General features: G+C 42.3%; 1 protein-coding gene across 3 annotated transcripts; it reads left to right on the top strand.

Annotated features, from left to right (window-relative positions):
- The first annotated feature begins 1,616 nt into the window (after positions 1-1,616).
- On the top strand, positions 1,617-20,235 carry ulk1a (unc-51 like autophagy activating kinase 1a). 3 transcript variants are annotated; one of them, XR_013791253.1, is made up of 28 exons: positions 1,617-2,110; positions 2,793-2,885; positions 2,990-3,031; positions 4,094-4,126; positions 4,252-4,288; positions 6,716-6,889; positions 7,878-7,951; positions 8,046-8,147; positions 9,330-9,388; positions 11,166-11,248; positions 11,366-11,416; positions 11,521-11,609; positions 12,470-12,617; positions 12,721-12,781; positions 12,894-12,983; positions 13,165-13,290; positions 13,429-13,568; positions 14,039-14,196; positions 14,457-14,551; positions 14,817-14,932; positions 15,956-16,069; positions 16,251-16,405; positions 16,888-17,063; positions 17,277-17,395; positions 17,655-17,812; positions 18,511-18,646; positions 19,011-19,276; positions 19,315-20,235. XR_013791253.1 is itself a non-coding variant. In XM_079516149.1 (27 exons), exons 1-27 carry the CDS (start codon positions 2,021-2,023, stop codon positions 19,052-19,054), a joined length of 2,763 nt encoding a protein of 920 aa, XP_079372275.1. In that variant the 5' UTR covers positions 1,617-2,020; the 3' UTR covers positions 19,055-20,235. The 3 variants fall into 3 exon arrangements, 2 of the variants coding, with proteins under 2 accessions (XP_079372275.1, XP_079372276.1); XM_079516149.1 differs by having other exon boundaries at positions 19,011-20,235; XM_079516150.1 differs by lacking the exon at positions 4,094-4,126 and having other exon boundaries at positions 19,011-20,235.
- The last annotated feature ends 1,663 nt before the right edge of the window (positions 20,236-21,898 follow it).

Here is a 21,898-nt window from a genome sequence, read left to right as displayed (position 1 = left end):
GTGCGTGCGTGTGTGTGTGTGTGTGTGTGTGTGTGTGTGTGTGTGCGTGCGCGTGTGTGTGAGCCAATGGAGAGGGGCTGCAATGTTGCCAGGTCCGCGAATTATAAGCGAGTTGGAGTGCGTGTAAGGAACCAGGCAAGCAACTGTGAGGGCCAAATCAAGTGTGGCTGGAAATATGCGGACTTGGCAACTCACTCTTCAGCAACTATAGCAGTGTGAACTAGCGGTGTCAGTCTACCGTTAGCAGTGTGAACTAGCGGTGTCAGTCTACCGGTCGCATGTTTCCCATCGAAACATTAACCAGCCGCTTTTCAAGCTGCTGGTAAAAAGTCAACCAAAGAACAAGATTCCTTTACAGGATCTCCTCACTGGTCAACAAAAACACCTTGAAGACCCTAACAGGAGCCCTCGTACAAGGTTTCTTTGACTATGCATGCACCTCTTGGTACCACAGCACCTCAAAGGCCCTTAAAACAAGGCTCCAGACTTCCCAAAACAAACTTGTCAAGGCAGTCAAGCTCCTACTTGGCTCACCCCCCGAACCCACCTCACCCCTGCCCACTTTGACAGGCTGGAATGGCTTAGGGTCGAAGACAGAGTAGGCTACAGCATCTTGCAATGGGTCTGGTCCACAAGATTCGATACACCACAAGATACCCATGTACCTGTCCAAATACTTCCTTAATGTTAACAAAGTCCACACCCACAACACCAGAGGGAGTGCAACAAACCATGTGCAACCCAGATTCGGCACAAACGAGGTACTAGGCCTACATTCTTTTCGCTCCTATGCCACCAAAATGTGGAACGCCCTACCAACAGTCATTAAGACATGCGAATCCCTTGACTCCTTCAAATCCGCTCTCAAACTCAAAGGGCACCTACGGACGGCTGCAATTCGAAACTGGCCCCCGTAAAATCTGAATCCCCCCACCCACCCCTTTTCCCCTCACTGTGTTTTTTTACCTCCTTTATGATGAATTCCTGTTCTTCTCTTTGGCTTTATAGAAGTGTATAATTGTACGTCTCTAAATGTTTTGATGAATTGAACAAGGTGGACCCTCTTGTAAACAAGTGTAATGCTTTATTGGGTCGTCCACTCACAGTTAACAGTCTTTGTATTGAGTTGTGCTTGAATTGTACTGTAATTCTGCAAACTATTAATAAATATTTCAATCAATCAATCAAACCAAATGAACACTGCGTTCAAGTTCCACAAAATTATAACCTGGAACTAGAGAACTCACAATTTAATTTAATTCAATAGATTCTATAATTCGTGACATATATCGCACGGGCGAGGTCGCTTCTCGCCCCCAGGCGTCTTACTGGTAGTATTATTAGGCATAATATTATTACGGCAAAGAAAACAAAACGTAACGTAACGTGCATGAACGTGCGTGTCTATCGGCCTGTCTCTCTCGGTTTGTCCGAGCAGTCCGACTTGTAGCTATCGCCCTCCCCCTAGTGGCTAAAAATAAAACTTCTTGGAACTCAGATTAGTGGTAGTGGTGGTATGATAATAATGATGTGAGAGTGAGAGAGAGAGTGCGAGAGAGAGAGAGAGAGAGAGAGAGAGTGCGAGAGAGAGAGAGAGAGAGAGAGAGAGAGAGAGTCAACACCGCCTGTGAGCCGGTTTATGTTGTTGACAAATGGTTTTGTCGACTGAGAAATATAACTTCGCTCCTGACTAATAGTATTATAGTAATACACGTTACGCACGTTACGGTGACCACTTATTTACGCGATTTGATTTATACTGCGCAACTCTCTGGTCAATGGTGAAAGTCTGACAACGGAAAAACCACGTACATTGGAGATAATGTAGGCTACATTTCTTTCATTATAAGGAGGATACTCGTGCATGAACTTGAAGAATCCACGGAATGGATTTGTATCGGACTGTGAGCGTCAAGCAGAAGAATCGTGCGACTGTGTCAGTTATTATTTCTTCAACATCCTGATTCCTCTATTCTTGGGTCGGTCGGCTCGGCTGCTCCGTATTGAGTTTATATAAACGATGGAGACTATTGGGAAGTTTGAGTTCAGCAGAAAAGACCTGATTGGCCACGGTGCCTTTGCAGTCGTGTTCAAAGGAAGACACAGAGCGGTAAGCTACTGCATTAGGCCGACCTGTTGATCTCTGACGAAAATAATGTGTTTAATGCAGGCCTAAGTTTGGGTCAGAAGAGGGTCAGAAGATTGTAGTTACTGAAAAAGTGCATGCACTATAGTCAGCCTACTAAAACTAAACTAAATTTGAGTTCAGAGTTACTTCCACATCCTATTTGTATCATCTAAAAACATTTTAGATGATGTTAGGAAGAATTGGGAATTTATTTGGAATGGCAGGGGTCTGGCCCGGGGGATTGGGGGACTGTATTGGCCCTTTGAGGGGGGGGGGGGGGGGGGTTGGTGTTCCTTGACAAATGTTACTATAATTAATTAAACATTTTAGGAATGCAATCTGGGCTGATTATAGTTTATATACATAATCAGATACAGATTGCAAAATCCTGCTTTCATATAGCCTAAGAGTTATACTCTCGTAGATTTTCTTTCATGATGTTGCAAGTTGACACTTGGATGTACGTCTCTAAATGTTTTGATGAATTGAACATGGTGGACCCTGTTGTAAACAAGTGTAATGCTTAATTGGGTCGTCCACTCACAGTTAACAGCCTTTGTATTGAGTTTGTGCTTGAAATGTACTGTAATTCTGCAAACTGTTAATACAAATTTCAATCAATCAATCAATGTTGTTGTCGACTTGTCGTTGTTTTCTTTCCTAGAAACATGACTGTGAAGTTGCTGTGAAGTGCATCAACAAGAAAAACTTGGCGAAATCCCAGTCTCTCCTTGGTAAAGAAATAAAAATACTGAAGGTAACTAGAGCTTTGAATGGCGTCACACATTCTCTGTCCGTCTTGCCTGCACTTGCATCAGACACTGACCAATGACCATGTATTTTTGTACAACCCACCTCTAGGAATTGAAACATGAGAATATTGTTGGACTACTCGACTACCAGGTAGAGAACATCTCTCTCTCTCTCTCTCTCTCTCTCTGAACCCCATGCCCCAACAGACATGTGCACAATGCATATACAACCATTAACCCAAACAGCCCACAGTCAGACCTCACTGCCACAGTCACGTGTAAATGTTGATATACTCTTCTAGAAAACACTGAACCTCATGTAGTATTGTTGGAAGGCTATGCCTTCTGGATGTTGCCAGTTAGCATAGTTCAATAAGATACTGTGGCTGTGTAAACTACGAGACTAAAAGTTCTCACCTGTTCTCACTGAAAAGGCCACCAGTCAGCCATCCAGGCATTCGCCAGCTGATCCGTTCAGTCGCCCTGGCTCTTGCAGATCGCAGGGTGCAGCCTAACATCCAAGCTCAACAATGGTTTATAACCTTAGAGTATGCTTATAACACACACACTCTTAATCTTATGCCATCTCAGCAGACATAGAACGAGAGGGCAGCCTGGTGACCTTAGGTGACTAGTCCAGGACTCAAGAGAAGAGCTCTTTGATTACAGAGTTAGGTTGGTTTGTCATGTTAATTCATCTAATAGAACCCCTCTATATCAGTAGGATCTATTATGGTGTAATTAACTAGTTAGTTGAATGCCGTGCCATCTCTTCAAAACTGAAAAGGGGGGAAATAATAATCCTAATAAGGTGCTATTTAACGCTTTAACAAAAACATATAACTTACACCACCTTTAAATAAAAGAGGCATATCATTGTTAGAGAACAATATACAGACAGCAGCAGACCAAGAAAACTACATTCACTAGGTAAAAGAAAATCAAGCAAAGAAGACAAACAGCTCAAGGCCTTGTTCCTCATGTCAGTTAGTAGTTCAGTTTGGTCTGACACAGTAAACCTGGCACGCTCCTCGCTCTCCTCACTGTGACTTTAATACCCCATAGAACCCTGACTAGTGTGGGCCTGCATTGCTTGTTACATAACAAAACAAAGTTGTTTGATGTCAATGACGTCATTTATTGGTTCACTTTGGCATATTATTGTATATACAGTATTAATTGTTAATAAAGCTTTTTTTCTGACTATCAACAGGAAACAGGAGGATGTGTGTATCTTGTCATGGAGGTATTAACTAGTCTAATGCTTTGTGAATAAAGTGAATAAAGCATCCCAATGCAAATTATAGATTCAATTATTTGTTTACATTGTTCAAGCTTTTCACCATTGTATTTGTTTTTGTTTTTCTTCAGTACTGTAACGGAGGTGATCTGGCAGAGTATCTTCACAGTAAGTGTGCTATTTTCCACCTCTACACAATAACTCAATATACGGTAAGCCTGGTCTCACAGCTTTGTTTGGATAGTTATTTGTGGTACTTTCCTTGACACCTGTGGCCAGAGCTTAAAGGGCATAGTTTACATCACATTACCAGCTCAGTGGCCTTGTGGTTAGAGTGTCCGCCCTGAGACTGGGAGGTCGGGGTTCGATCTCAGTCATACCAAAGACTCTGAAAACTGGGACCCATGCCTCCCTGCTTGGCACTCAACACCAAGGGTTGGATTGGGGCAAGTCCCTGCGACATACTAGCGTCATGTCCAGGGGGACATCAAGCTGCCTCACGCTACAGAAACAGGAGATAGGCTCCTGCCCCTATTGGCCTCATGGCTCTAGTCTACACACAAGGCTTGCTTACTTACTTACATCACTACCTCACCTCTGAGAAAGAGGAATAGCAGGGCCGTGCAGAGAGCACTAGGGGGGCAGGGGCTCAAACTCCAAAAAAGGGCACATGTGTGGGCGCGCATAGCGCGCGCCGATTTTTGGGGGTGGTCTTTTTGTGAGTCCTTCCCTTGTGCCATTTCATGTCATTGGACAGTAAAATAAGCAATATGTTCTCATTAGTCTGAAACTAAAACTGACTGATGGCAGATTAAAAGATAATTTATTATGATAGTGGCATTTATCATTACAGTCAAATGTTCGTCTTGAAGGGCCAATGGCACTTATTGGCCCCCCACACAAGCCCTTATTGGTCCCACACACAAGCCCTTATTGGCCTCCCACATAAGCCCTTATTTGCCCCCCCCACAAGCCCTTATTTGCCCCCCACACAAGCCCTTATTTGCCCCCCACACAAGCCCTTATTGGCCCCCCACACAAGCCCTTATTTGCCCCCCACATAAGCCCTTTTTGGCCCCCACATAAGCCCTTATTGGCCCCCCACACAAGCCCTTATTTGCCCCCCACATAAGCCCTTATTGGTCCCCCACACAAGCCCTTGTTTTCCCCCCACACAAGCCCTTATTGGCCCCCCACAAGCCCTTATTGGCCCCCCCACATAAGCTCGTATTGGGCCCCCACACCACCCCCCCCCCCCCCCCCACACACACACACACACACACACACACACACACACACACATCTCCTTATGTGGCAAATAAAAAAAAGGGCAGGTGCTCAAGCCCCCCTAGCCCCCCCCCCCTCTGCACGTGCCTGAGGAATAGATTAGGTAGTTGTAAACATTTTCATGGTTGTTGAGAGTCAGTGTAAATTGGTGGGCCAATGTGGCTTTGTGAGGCTTTGATGAATACTTTCAGTGTTTTGGAGGATTATAATAGGTTTAAGGCTTGGCGGAACAGTTTGACCAAAGCATGCAGGAATAACAATCCCATAGGTCAGCTGGCAAATGAAATGGTCAACCATGTACTTACCCAGAAGTGAAAGGGGTTTTAGCTCTAAACAGGGATTGTTCTTGGAAACCACAGCACAATAGATAGTTCTATCAGGCTAAATCTACAATAAATAACTCCCAGCCTGGATTGGTTTAGCGGCCATTCATTATTTATTCCTGTTTATTTCCTCTCATCTTTCTATTAATTCACAGAATATCTCCAAACACATTCTCACTATATTTTCATTGTGAAAATGTTCACCTACACCCTGTACCCTTTCTTCCCAATCTACCGTGCTTGCTATGATATGTCGAAACTCTCCCCCCATGTATCTATTATTTTGTAAACATGTGTCCGATTTTGTCGTGCCATTGCCAGGGTGGGTGGAGGGTGAAAGGGGTCTGGCATATTTAACACTCAGTCATACTTGGCAAGGTTTGTGGAGCACCGACATGACATCCATCTGTCAACCCTCTTATCTCCACTCCTCCAGTGGAGAAATAAAGCAGTTAGAAATACTCTTCAATAGAGCTGGAGGGGCTGGGGTAACTTGGGGTGGGGTGGGGGCTGCTCAAACAACATGATTGAGATGGCAGTGCAGCATGTCAATAGAGTTCCTAATATATTTTCATCCTGCGTCATCTGTTATTTTCTGTTGGTAGTGGTAGTGGTGTGTGTCACAAGCTGGCAGAAGTTCCACTTGACGATGTGGTATACATATACACATGGCTGGGTTCACGTGAGGTACCGCTTACGTGCTAATGATGCTACCATATCATGCTTACTTCATATCCGATGGCCTTGTAATGCGATTTCCTTCTTGCTATTTTATCTGGTGACGCAGGAGAGAGCTAAATATGCAGTCAGCATCAGGACATTGCAAATGGCAATGGGAAGTAGATTTTTGGTTGATTGATGATCTAAACATACCAGACTCACGAGTTGGGTGTTTCTTTCTGCATCCGCTCCATTTGCGTATACTTTGCCCTGCTAAATTCTTACCTGTGCATCATCTCATGAATTTCTGGCATTTGACCCTCAGCTAAGGGCACTTTGAGTGAGGACACCATCCGTGTTTTCCTGCAGCAGATAATCCAGGCCATGAAGGTCCTGCAGGGCAAAGGCATCATCCACAGAGACCTCAAACCCCAGAACATCTTGCTGTGTCACCCAGATGGACGCAGGAGCAACCCCAACAACATCTGTTTCAAGTTAGGTGTGTATTTGACCACTACTTCCTGCTAGTGTCATCAAGGTCAATAGGTTACTTGGCTATTCTAACAGTCGACAATGTAGTTCTAGTATAAGTTGAAAGTCTATGAAGATGCACGATGATGGACCATTTAAACTTTAGGGCAACACATTGGTAACAATGTAGATATCAGTCAAATGAAATATAAGGACCCTAAAGCAGGGGTTAATACCCTTTCCTGGAGCGAGTACATCCAAGTCATCCATGTGCATAATATGCATATGGATGAGTCAACCTTGGTTGTGGAGGCTAATGGCTACTCGGCTTGCACAAAGATTTGTGGTGTGCTGAGGAGCAATCATGAGTCTGTGGTTGAACACTCCTCATCTTTGCTAGCTCAACAAAGAGAGGATGGGAGGGATTATCCGGGATAACGTTCATCTTCCTCCTCATGCTCCTTTCCGCAACCACCTCCAGATTGTCCAGTTCAGTTCCAGCTACGGCGCAGCCTTCCTCATCTTTGTTCCGTTTGTTGGTATCCCCTGTGCTTATGTTAGCCCCAACATATATACCACGACAAGTATACAGTAAGAGTCAGTCCAGTCCAGTTTATTGTTCATGTGTACTGCCAAGAACTTGTAGATGTCCACCACCACCTCTACCTCCTCCTCAGATGGTTATGGGAGTTGGTATGGAAAATGAATTAGATGTTATAAGGAACATTCCTTATAACATCTAACCCAACATGTGTGCAGATTCAAAACCCAAGTAGGATTATTACACAAAGAGATGAAAAAATGATATAACTGGATATTGGAATGAATGCTCTATTTCGTGTTGTTATTGCTGCACGTGCCAGTGTTTAAACAGGTTAAACAACTACAGTAGACTAGACTTTTGGCATACTCTGCTACTCCACCTCCCGTGCACCCACTAACCCCCCTGAGCACACACAGACACACTTTAGAAAAGACACACCCCTCACCCCTTCTTAATCTTTCTTAACCTCTAGCCGATTTTGGGTTTGCACGTCATCTCCAGACAAACACTATGGCGGCTACACTGTGTGGCTCTCCAATGTACATGGTGAGTGTTTATAGTTGTTACACACATTTGTTTAGCTAAATGTACCATTCGATTGTATCTCTAACCTGCAACTGGTGTTCATCTCACCACTCAGGCCCCTGAGGTCATCATGTCTCAGAACTATGATGCCAAGGCTGACCTGTGGAGCATTGGAACTGTACTGTACCAATGTCTGACTGGAAAGGCCCCTTTTCATGTGAGTGCTACTAATGCACACACGCGCGCAAACACACATAGGCACGCACGCACACACACACACACACACACACACACACACACACACACAAAGAAAATTGAAACAATTAAATATGCACGTACATTTCACACACAATACTTGTGAAGTTGTAAGTGCTGCAGTAGAACAATCAGATCACATTCTAAAATGGGCTATTGAATGAATAATTGAATAATTAAACAAAATAATATATATATATATTCTCAAATTAACTGGAGGACTTTTATCATTTATATTTATTATTATTATTATTGTTATTATTATTGTTATTATTGTTGTTGTTGTTATTATTATTATTGTTATTGTTATTATTATTATTCACCAGACATTTCACAGGAGTCAGCCCGGTTAGGCCATGTGTATGTCCCACAAACAAATCAGATGTTCATATTCATCATTCATCAAGTGTTGCAAATGCTGGAACATCGTGACTACTTGTTGGGAAAGAGACATCTTTTACAGATGGCTGTAACGTTTGAAAAAGGCTGTGGTTCATACCTCTGAACCCAGGGTAAATATTGTTGCTTCACAACCCTGGGTATTACTTTGTACCCTTGGTGAAGTTGCTCATCTCTCACTCAAACCCTTATGGCGTTTGTTGATTAACTCGCCGTTGATTTATGTACAGTACACACATGGTAGTGCTTGCTCAGCAGGCTAGTCTGCTTGTTGGGTTGTCAAATCCTGTATTTATTTTCAAAAATATAGAGGTCACCAGAAGTTCATGTATCAGTTAAGAAATACATTGCTCAACCTTTTGTACCCAGGGCAGGGTATTTCTGTGCCAGTTTCCTTGAATAGCTTTTCCATACAGAATGAGAAAGCAAACCGAGCAAGTCAGTGGGTGTAGGAAAGTCTAGAGAGTGTCAAGTTGTGCCACGGTGTCGAGTTCACTCGGGTGCTTGAGTTGACAGCCCAAACGGTGCTGCTCAGTGGTCTGAGCAAACAGCTCAGAGCAGACATCACCTGTTTGCCTTCTGGCAAACTTCACAATAAAAGCACAGCCAAATGCTGTCATTGACATGTAAATGTGTGTGGGAAAGGGTAATGCCCTGTTTCTTATTTTGTTTTTGTGCACAAGTTCATGCATGTGTATTTACAGTATGAGTTGCAGCTGTGATGTTTGCGCTATGTTGTCTGCAGGCAAGCACGCCTCAGGAGCTTCGTCTCTTCTATGAGAGCAACAGGAACCTCCTTCCCAGGTTAGTGCCTCCGGAAACCTGCAGGGATGAAGGGGTAACCATGCATTACTGTGAGAGCTCACTCCTACCGTCAGTTTGTTGATGAGTGCTTTAAGACATGCCCGCAGCACTGTAAAGAGAATGTATGTAAATAATAAAGGGTGTGCATGCACAACACACAGAACCACCTTATATATAATGCATATACAGGAATACTGTTCAAATATAGTCATGCCCAAGAAGATATGTGCACAGACACCACCTGACAGGTGATTATATTATCACCTGGGTCAAAGCCTTTAGAGATTTTTTGGACCCCAACCCCTTCCTGCATGCTAAGCCACCTTGCTCTGTCATTTATTTTCCACTGGCAGCTGATAAACTGTCATGAACTTGAAAGCACAAACGGGTCCTCTTCAACTGCTGCTACTTCAAATCTATGGACTGTCTCTTGAGTGTCACGTTATGCTTAGCTTGGCTGTATGTATGTTTAAGTATAACTGTCATAGTATGTTTATTATTCTGTTATTCTGATTCTGAACCCACTCAACCCAGCAACTTAACCTGTAACTGGGAGCTATCGAAGGCCTCTTCTATTGTTTACTTTGTAAAGTTCTTGCTTGGCTCAAGCCTCACTAATCTTTTAGAACGATAAAGCTAGTGATAAGACGCAGTGCTGTTTGTGTGAGCGACAGTTTGTTGTTTTCTTGTGTCTCTATTTATAACTGCTCTAACCTGCTGCTGCCCTGCACTGCTATCACTTTCCACATGACCCAAATACTGTAGCAGTACGCAGAGTGCAGACAGAAATATTTCACACACTCACGCACAAGTCTGCATTTGCACACACACATTCAAACCAGTGGCATTGGGTGTTCCAATGTGCCCGTGCCTTAAACACTAAACTAAACTAAGAGACTAAAATTCCCACTAGCATCCCCTAGAGTAGTAGTAGTACTCCTTACATGCAAGCAGTCCAAAGTAGTTTGATTCTTAGAGCCAAATCCTCTCACTATTCGAGCTACAAAGAGAAAATGTGATTATTTTTTTCAGGCAGAATATTATTAGCCTGGTAAACTATCCCGGTCGTGTGAATTCACATTGCAGACCAGTCTGGCACCGAGCGCTGGGTGAGTGGGAGAGCCAATCAGCGTTTGTCAATCACAGGGCCTTAGCGCAGATGCTGATTGGCTATTCCACTATTCCACTATGTAAATTCACACGGCTGGGATCGTTTACCAGGATAGAATATTATAGATTTGCATCTGAAGGGGTCATCCTCTGGGTGCACAGAACATTCCCATGGCAATTCAGCCAGTGTTTTTTGAAATATGTTGTTTTGGACCAATTGGCATTGCCAGCGTTAGAAAAACACTTTCTTTCTTCTTAGATCCTAAGTATGAAACCGAGAGTGCTCTAGGGCAGAATAGCACTTCTTGAGGGTCGGACTGAGTAGTAGCGATGTTAGTATATTCGCATCACCTTAATGTCAATCTTAATCTGCTTGCGGTCCGCCTAGGTTTCTTATTTATAGTCATGTATACAAATTATTTTACACTTGAACACAACACACATCTCCATGAAAAATATGTTCCCCTCAATCATCATCATCAATGATCATAACCTTTATTTCAATTACATTTCATTGCAAATCATATGGAATAGTAATCTGAAATGTATCATTTTCATTATAGTTTCTCATAGCCTGTCCTCCCTACATTTGATCAGTTAGTTATATATTGATATGAAGGCATTGTAATACAATCTTACAATAAATCCTGTGTCCTTTGTTCTCTAGTATCCCAAGAGAAACCTCAAGCCATCTCAGACACTTGCTACTGGGGCTTCTGCAGAGGAATCACAGGGAACGCATGAACTATGGTCAGCCTCTACCTATAACAACAGTTTCCCTTTTGGATTTTTCATTTGATAAATGTCTCACTAAAGACATCAGTGCATTGGTTTCGGTGTGTTTACTCTTAACTCTTTCCCCCACAGATGAGTTTTTCCACCACCCTTTCATGGAATCAAGTTCATCCATGAAGAAATGTATGTGCCGCATATTGCTGAAACACAATTTATAGCCAATGTAGTTGGTGTAGGTGAGATCCACATACTGTACCAACCATATCTAATTGATGTATCCTTCACAGCCTCTTCAGTTCCCATGCATCTGTACCCCAGCTCTGGTTCAGGCAGTTCTTCAAGCAGTTCCTCCACTTCCAACGTGGCCTCTCCTCTAGTACGTACATCCTCCTTTTCAAGGAATGCTTAAAAGAAAACCACACAGTGAAGAAGATAAGCTGTTGTTTAATTCTATAAACAACAGCACTGTCCCACATGTTTGTAAAACGTTAGCCTGGGAAACCAAGGCATATAATCCTAACATGATATTACATAAACTATCAGAGAACTGACAGCTTTTAATTAGCCAACTAGTTAGTTAGCCTACAAAAACTGTCCATAACACATTGTTATTATTAGTGTGGTTGCCCAAAGGGCAACAAAGGGCAACCAGACTATAGAGCGTCGCAGTCCCGCCCCTTGCCATGGACCAGGAAATGATTCTCCGTTCATTTTCCTCATAGACATTTCAGAAAGTATTTATTTAAAGACGTTTACGCCGCGGACAAAGCCAACTCGAGTCGTGACAAATCATGACAACAAATTTTTGGGGCCGAAAAAATAATTAGAAAGAAGAATAAAACGGCAGGTTACAACACCTTTTTTGTTGTTTTTCTTCTTTGTAATTATTTGTTTGGTCCAAAATATTGTTTGTGTTGTCATGAGTTGTCACGACTCGAGTTGGCTTTGTCCGTGGCGTAACCGTCTTTAAATAAATACTTTATGAAATGTCTATGGGAAAAATGCATTGGGTTTCATTTCCTGGTCCATGGTAGGGGGCGGGACTGCGACGCTCTATAGTTATTGTCACACTTTTTTATTATTATTCTTTGGAGTAACCTACCTACTTTCCGCTGTGATTGGCCGAGCTTTGCATAACGTTTGTAGGGCTGTTGTTGGTTACTTAACCAATCTATGTTTTACAATCGTTTAAAAAGACATAAATGAAACGTTGTTATCTTCCACTCTCCTCTTTAGCATTCCAAAACCAAGCCCCTGCACATCCCTAGACAGGAGCCCCCTGGCTTCCTGCTGAAGGAGGCAGCCAATCAAGACAACAGGAACTCATTATCTGACACAGAAGAATATGTCATGGTGCCGCCTGTCCACTGTGTCCAGTTTCCCAGTAAGAGACAGCCTAAGATTGACTCATTCAGACCAGTGTCTTACAATTATATTAGTCCGTCACGGGCTTAATCACTGAAAGCTGCGTATTTTATGTATTGCAGATGATTTTGTATGTGAATTGGGAGATGGGTCACCAATTGAGGGGAGCCTGATATACAGTGGGTGAGTTGAAACTTCAAGAAACCAATGTGAAATTTCAAGAAACCAATGTGCTAAATTGTGATTGTGATATGTTGTAAATATATACAGTACCAAAACAAATGACTGTTCCCAGGAGTTCTTTGCTGGCTGAGAGAGGTCTAGAGAATGCAGGCAAGACACCTCCCTCCTCTCCATCACTGAGCTCCAGCCCCAATCCTGTCAGGTAAGAACAACAGGGGTGGATTGATAGCAGGTAGGTAGATATACCTGAATATTACATTGACTGGTTACTTCTTGTGGGTAGATTAGATTGTTAGTCATCTACTGTATTTTACAATTCACACAAAAGCATTGACTTACAGCTCCCGGTTCTCGTTGTCTTCCTCTTCTGTTTGTCCATGTAGCAAACCTGTTGAGTTCAGTGGCAGTAATTACAGCCGGTCTGTGGCCATACCTGTACCAACGCAGGTCCAGAACTATCAGCGGATGGAGCTGAACCTGCAACCTGCAGGTCTACATGGTTCAACCAGGCAAGCCTGGCTAACCCTAACCCTGCTTATTTGCTTTGTTTCCTGTCTTTCTTACTGCATATCCTTTGGGACAATAAATACTTGGACTTGAACTTGAGAAATGTCATACTCTCTAACAATAGCATATCTGTCATTCAGGGCCATGCTGTGTTGTCCTGGCAGCAGCAATGAAAGCTCTCCAGGATGTGGCAGATCTAGAGCTGCAGGTCTGAGCCCTGTCCTCAGAACCCCCAGGCTGATGGCTGGAGGAGCATGGCCTCATCCGCCCTCTCCTCAAGGCAGGCATCTGAATTCTTTCTCTCTTTCTCTCTCTAATTTTTATTATTATTATTTTTAACCGTAATTTGTACTGCAGTCAGGGGTGGGTTTTCCCAACCCCTGAGTATGAAGTAAGGTAAAATGGCTTATGGAATATGGTTTGGCTGGGCACTCAAGCTTTCTTTCAGTGATGTGGCCCACTGCTTCAACACGTTTTACACTGTTATTATGTTATGTATGGAGCACTCGTAGAGGAGTGGATATTTTTAGCACCCAAAGAGCTGAGTGCGTTGGAGGAGCTGAGGATTATCTAGATATTTTTTACTTATAGCAGAGTACCATATTTCCAATGGGTTTTCAATAACATATTGTACAATGTACACTGCTTTTAACCTAAGCATTGCTGGAAGGGGCCTACTATTCTACTATCCACACTGCAAGGATGGAAAGTTATTTACTTTCATTACTTTTAACTCTGTGCCCTCTTTAGTGGGAGCCACTCCAAAGATCTCAAAACACAGTCGCCCACTCAGCACAAAGACTGGAATGCCTGCTGGCTCTCCTGACATGGCACGCAGCTCTGATGGTGGTTGGCATAAGATCCAGGGTAGGAATCACGACTATCTACATGACTCCCCAAGCCCCAAGGTCAGTTTCCAAAACATACAGAACAAATATATATGATGATTATTAATAATAATAATAATAATAATAATAATTAGCAATATATACTTTGCATACATAAAGCATTGGGTTACAATGTGCGATCAAGCACAACAAACAAATATCAGGAAGTAGTTGTATGGATTTGAGTGAAATTCCTTTAAATTGGTATTAGGCCTTTCCAAGTGACAAGGAGTTATGTGACCAACAAGGTGTCACAGATTCCAATTTGTCCTCCTCGGCAGCCTCCAACATCGTTTCCATGCCGAAGGATGACAGTCCCAAACTTGCGGACTCTGGGCCTCATGGCAGCAGAAAACAAACAGCGCCCTTTCAAAAGGTCAGAATTGTTCTACTAAACTGTGGTACTAGCTTGAGAAAAACGGAACTAATTGAACCTGTGCAGATCTTACATGGACCATATGTCAATAAATACTCCTGATGGGGTGTGTTGCTGTATTGAATGTCATCATTAAATACTCCTGATGGGGTGTGTTGCTGCTGTATTGAATGAATCATTAAATACTCCTGATGGGGTGTGTTGCTGTATTGAATGTCATCATTAAATACTCCTGATGGGGTGTGTTTCTGTATTGAATGTCCAGGTCACTGAGTACAGGCCGACTGTCTGATATGCTGCTGAAGGCTGCCTTTGGAGCTCAGCTTGTCGACGGTGGGAGTGATGAGAGCCTCTGTTCTGACAAGAATATGGACACCACAGGTAACATGACAAGACTACAGTTGGCCCGGGCGGCTGGCGTAGCTGTCCGGGCACCTTGGCTGGTAATCCAGTCTGGCAGTGTGCCGCGGGTTCGACTCCCGATCCTGATGGCCTTTGCTGCGTGTCACCCCCCCCATCTCTCTCCCCATTTCCTGTCAGCCTACTTTCATCTATCCCTCTATCAATAAAAAAGAAAGAAACAAAAAAGTCTTAAAAAAAAGACTACAGTGAACAATGTCTTTGAAAATGAAAATTGGGGAGTTAATAATTGTCTTCCTCCTTTTCTTCATATGGCCATTGACCCTTGACCATGTGTAAGGTCAGATTGATTGGTCAAAGCCCTGTCATACAGACAGGACAGAGGTTTCTCCATGTTATAGTACATGAGTTTTCAGGACGCCTGGCGGTCGGGAGACCCCTGGTGGTCTGCGGAATTATTGCAGGTGGTCCCTGGCCATGCATTCAGAAAATCTTTAAAAAAAAAGGACTTGTGAGAGACGACTTGGGGTGATCTATTTGGTCCAGGGATAAAATATCTTTGTAAATAGTTAGTTAGTCAAATGTGGCTGTATCCAAAAAACACCACAAAAACTAAAATGGTGTGCCAAATGATATCCCTGCCTGTTACTGGTGCTAGATTTTGTTTTGTCCAGCTCATGAATATAGCCTGTGATAGATAGTGTGTGATAGATTAGTGAGTAACAAGGAAGGGAAAAATAAAAATTTACCCATGGAACGGTGCATGAACCCCCACCACTATTGTGTCAGGTGGGTCCATCATGGGTCAAAACAAAATCAGTTGAAAACCCCTGTTATAGTAGGATAGATGACACACACACACACACACACACACACACACACACACACACACACACACACACACACACACACACACACACACACACATTCATATAGACAAGCGCACGTGACCCTCCCTCACCTCAACACTGTATATGCAGTATACTGTAGTAGTGTAGTGTAAGTCAAGTTATGTCGTTTTCACCCACCTACTTGTTCTTACAGCGCCACCTAGTGGTTATCCTCGATATCCTGGAACCCAGGGCGGTCCTAACCACATCTTCACTCCTTCAAGACGAAACACATGTCCTGATATCGCTGCAACCAGAGGGTTCTCAGGTATGGGGTTATGCCAGTTAGCCTGTAACTGTGCTTGCTTCATTTTCTTTCAAACATGATTAATCAAATACAGCAATTTATTTTTGTCACATCACATAAATCCAAATACTCAATTGTCTCTTATTAACCAAATCTTGCTGTTAGTATTTCAGCTGTGTACTTGTGTTTGTTTTGACTCCAGGCTCCCCCAGTAACATCAGTCCATCCCGGATCTTCTGCAATCATCTGCTGCACAGGAGGAGCCGTGGAGTCAGTGAGAGTGAAGCTATGGAGGCTGCGCCACATAGAAGTATGACTTTTCACCCTCCAGAGCTGCCTGAAGACACACTGATGGAGGTAATAATAATAATAATAGAGATCTTTTTATTTGTATAATTTTATTTAAAGTGGAGCTTGCAGAGCCCTAGGTTTTACAAAAATAAATACATAATAATAAAGGCAAACATTATACCCATGGGGAAAAACAAAACACGGTTGTTCTTGTTTTATTTATTTTATAGGAATTTATGAGACAGTAATTCTGCCATGCAAAGCTCATCAGACAAGTTATTCCAAAGTCTAAGGGCTGTAATGGCAAAAGCCTACATTGATCTAGTAATGTAGTTATTATATGATTAGGGCAGCGGTCCCCACACTTTTTTGGCCGTACAGCCCCTGTTACCTCCTGACCTAGCTGACGCACCCCCCAGCGCTAAGTCATGTTGTATTTGGCCAAAAATGATACATTTTTAATATGATTATGGCAAATAATCACAGAATGTTGTGGCTCATACAGAGTGGGTTGGTCATTCATAGCATTACATGTCTTTTTACTACAGCAACCACACACAGATGCTCTTGCTGACCTCCGGTTCAACTTGGCTTTCGTCCACTGTGTCATTGAGATTGCCTCTTCAAAAGACTCAGGGCCAGAGGCCAGCGACAGTCCTGATGTGTCCTTCCTGGAGCAGAGCCTCGTAGCTGACCAGATCAGTCTTCTTAGTAGAGAATGGAGGTATGATCCATGCAGCTTTTTGTGCTTCTTAGCTATAACTAAGCACCAGCATCTTAATTTATTTGAATCCCTTTTCCTAGTCTCTTTTTGATGTAATGTTCTGCACTACTGTTTAATAAAATGCATTACCATCGTCATTTTAGTATCTAGTGATGTCCTTGTGCCACAAATTATTATTGAGAGTGATGTTGTCTATGTTTTCAAATATGGTAGCAATGCAGAGCGGTTGGTTTTGTACATGAAGGCTGAAGAGTTTCTGTCCTCTGCATTGCGCACTGCTAAAGAGGACATCAAACAAGGCAGACTGCTTCCTTCAGTCACAGCTAAGCACGGTGAGGCCAGCAATTTATAATGTAATTTATCCATAGACAAAAATGCTTTTGTATGGTTCAAAGTTTTTTATTGTAGAATGCATTTACAATACAGCAGTGGCAACGTTGCAGGCAATGACAATGTTTAACATTTTTCAAAATGTTTTACAATAATGGCAAATAGGGATGCAGTGACAAACGCTTTTTGACTTGCATTTGGACTTCAATTTTTAGAATATGCCATTTAATAATCCTGCATCTGTCCTCTCTGTGTGTGCAGTGATCAAGAAGTTGAATGATTCATACAAGAGTTGTGTATCATGCTGCCGTTCCCTCACCGGTCGACTGCAGAGTTTCCTTCTCGACAAACAGAGGCTGATGGACCGCTTCAATGGCATCACAGCAGAGAAGCTCATTTACAGCCACACTGTGCAGATGGTGAATGAACTACATCTATTGAATCATGTATCTATTCATTTGTAATGGTGTATACCAGGGGTGGGCAACTGGCGGCCCGGGGGCCACATGCGGCCCCCACCTTCACTTAATGTGGCCCTCAGGTTAATGTCAGAATACTGATATGATATAGTATCGGTTTCAGCTGTTTACAATTCCACAACATGCAAAACATGACCCGCTTTAATTACTTCAGTCTAAATTAGTAGCTCATTGCTTCAACACAAGTATAATTAAAGGCATTTGAAATTACATAAAAATGTTAATTTCCAGGATTCCAATTCAAAAATAGCAAAAAAATTAAGATTTCAACTCGAATATAGCAAAAATAGCCGATCTACAAGCTCAAAACGCGTCGCAGCGCGACGCGTTTTGAGCTTGTAGATCGGCTATTTTTGCTACGACAGTAATATATGGCCCTAGGGAGTGAGTGTGGAAATATAGTGGCCCTCTCCATCGTCAAAGTTGCCCACCCCTGGTGTATACAGTATGTGTTGCTACGACTAATGTTCTTACAGTTATAGGTATGAGCACTGTTTATCTGATGTTTTTCTTTGGGTAATGGTTTAGGTTTGTAAAGCTTATCTGATATCTACAGTACAGCAGACAATATCATTTAGTGACACTGATTGTGTTTTTTTCCCCCTGTGTGTTTGTGTATGTGCCTTTATTGTGTGCAGGTACAGTCTGCAGCACTAGATGAGATGTTCCACCGTGGTCAAGCATCAGTCCAACGCTACCATAAAGCCTTCCTGTTGATGGAAGGACTGTCCCGCATTATCACAGAACCAGAAGACATTGATAACATCAATAAATGTATGTGAACACACCATCAGATACAAACACAGCAGCTTTTTTTTGGATTTATTGAAAATTGTATTAACAGTTTGCAGAATTACAGTACATTTCAAGCACAAACTCAATACAAAGGCTCTGTGAGTGGACGACCCAATTAAGCATTACACTTGTTTACAACCGTGTCCACCATGTTCAATTCATCAAAACATTTAGAGACGTACAAATAGACACTTCTATATAGACTGCATGATATACTGTAGCTGACTGGAATTTGTATAGTAATCAGTATTACCAAAAACCTTTTTATTTAATATTTTGTCTTGCTCCAGTGAAGGCATCATTGTGTTATGAATTGCTCTCTCATTCTCTCTGTTGATCTCAGGCAAGCAGTGCATTGAGCGCCGTCTTTCTGCTCTGGAAACGTGATCTCCAACACTGTGGTTCCAGGAAGCCAACCTAAAGCCTTACACATCCATCTATTCAGCGAAGATGGGCTCAGCCTCTTAGACTGTTGATACACAGAAGCACCTTGGATCTTATTTACAGGGAAACCCCCTTGATGGGACATTATTTCCCCACATTACAGCCTGAAATGTATTACATTACGGAATGGCAATGTACTGTAGGAAGGGGGTGACACATATCTAAGTGCTGCTGTGTGTCATAATAACTACCCTGAATAGAAGTTGTTCTCAGGCCTAATTCTGATTAACTGTAAACTCTGCACATTTGTTCTGTTTTGCACAAAACATGATCAGATAATTCACTTTAAATGAGTTTTTACTTGAAACAAGGATTAACCAGCATATGTTTTCTGCTTGTGTTTGAAAATGTTATGTATTAAATGTACTGTAAAAGAGGAAACAGGAGTTTGAGTATTGCACGTGTGGGTGACAAGACCAAATACTGCCAGGGTGTAGCAAAACTAGTAAAGATGTGCCTGCTTTATTTTAGAGTTGATAGGTGTACAAATGTAAAGTAGCCTCTAATGCAAAACCAGGTAATGAGTCATGGAAGAGTCCACAGTGTGGTCAACACTATTGTAGAGCCTCAACAACTATATTGGTTCTTTCTACTTTAAGACAAAACAAAATAAAAACAATCAGGAATGTTACAATATACCATAATGACAAACATTGCTCTCAATATACAGAGTCCTTCTACATATCACCAATGAGTGTACTTTAAGTCAATTCTGCAATTAGAATATTTGTTTTAAAAGGCAATGTATGTCGAAATAGTTTTACGGACATTATTCACTGCATGGAGAGTATTGTGTATTATTTTTGTCAACGATAATCTTTGATATAGAATGTGAATTTAATGCATTATGTACTGATGTAATTGTGACTGTTAAAGTAAAAATGGAATGCCGTCTGGCACAGGGTTTCGACTACAACCTAGAAAGAGAATGTTTTGTAAAGCTACAGAGTACAGACAAATAGTATACAATGTATTTGGAGATGGTAAGAGTGCTAAGCTGGTAGGTCTTGTTGGATTTGCTCAATTTTTATACTGTAATTTTTAGAGTGCCAAAAAGTCTGCCAAATCAGTATGTTACATACGATGTGCAGGGTGATGGAAATAAATATTATTTATTGTTAACATTCTGGTGCTCAGTTCTTTGTGTTTGGAAACTAAATGAATATGATTGTGTAAAACTAAATTATATTGCATTGCCTACTTCGACTATGTTGTTGCCAACCGTATGTCAATACCATTCAGTTCTCCACGCAGCAGTGGTGTACAAACTGGTGTCGTGGAATCATATATGGAAAGTTGGCAACATAAGAATGGCAAAGCATCAACAAAGCAAGTCAACTAATGAAAATGTACTTTTAGTTCACTGTTCACTGTTCAGTTAAACACTGATAACCTTTACTAGACTTGCCTTGAAAATTGGTAGAACACATTTTACTAAAAAGGGATTTGTCCCGAGTGCAATGAAAGTGGTTTGGTTTTTCCCCAATAAATTCTGCATTTTGTTTGACATCCTGTTTCTGGGAACATTATTTTGCAATCCTTATTGTTGTGTGTTAATTGCGACCGCAGGTCACATTCACTATGAAATCATACGTTTTTTGTCTGTCAGTCAGTCGGTGTATCACTCAAAATCCCCATACATGGGGAAAGCCCCCATATATGGTGCTCAGGTCTCATGAGATCACGTGACATCAGTGATGTAGATCCCTGATGTCACTTAATTGCGACATAGTAATGTCGCAATTAAGCCCTATATGGAGATCCCTGATGTCATCAATATTAGCAACTCTACATCTGACCTCAAACCCTTAGATCTCCATATATAGATATATATCAGAACCTGTTGTGACATTCCATATATTGATCCTTCCCCAATCCAGCCTTCCTCTTCGATGTCTCCGTTTTGACTGATTCATTCAAACTGTCCATTCAAACTAGGCGGGTCTGCCCCAAAGTTATTAGTGCAGCCGGGCCCGGCAGCCTGTGAAAACTAGAGTTCTCAACAGGCCCGGCCCTACCCGGGCCCTCATCAAACCCTGTACACTCAAGATACTGCCCCCACTGCCACCCTTAGATCTCCATATATGGAGTTGGCCTGTTCTGACATTCCATATGTTGATCTGACCTCATCAAACACTGTATACTCAAGACACGCAGCTCGTTTGGTCTTCAACCAGCCAAAATTCTCACATGTCTCCCCCCTGCTCCGCTCCCTGCACTGGCTCCCGGTCGCTGCCCGCACAGAATACAAAACTCTGATGCTGGCATTCAAAGCAACCAAAGGTATGGCTCCCCCATATCTTGCAAGCATGATTGAACCCTACAAACCCTCCCGTGCACTCAGATCAGCCAACGCAGGAAAGCTGGAAGTACCCTCACTAAAAACGCCGGGACAACGCTCCACACGTCCCAAACTCTTCTCCCTTCTGGCCCCAAAACTGTGGAATGCACTCCCCGTTGCAATCAGAACTGCAGCATCACTCCCAATCTTCCGCCGTAGTCTGAAGTGAAGACCCACCTTTTCAGACTCCAGATTCATGGCCCATAGCACTTATCCTACCCCCTTAGATAGCACTTTTAGACTTAGATAGCATTTGAACTTATAGCATGTCATGTAGACAGCACAATAATTGCATTGTATGTAGTCATAGCACATCATAGTACATATGTATAGCATAGTATAGTATATATGTATAGTTTATATGTATAGTGTCATTATATAGTTCTAGTTACGTTCTTAGCTTACGCATGTTTCATGATAAATGCATTTTATATATGTGATGTTTT

This window comes from Electrona antarctica (assembly GCF_951216825.1).
Source record: "Electrona antarctica genome assembly, chromosome: 12".
Classification (NCBI taxonomy): Eukaryota; Metazoa; Chordata; class Actinopteri; order Myctophiformes; family Myctophidae; genus Electrona; species Electrona antarctica.
The sequence above is the reverse complement of the archived record's forward strand: the minus strand, read 5'-3'. Positions and strand labels throughout refer to the sequence as shown.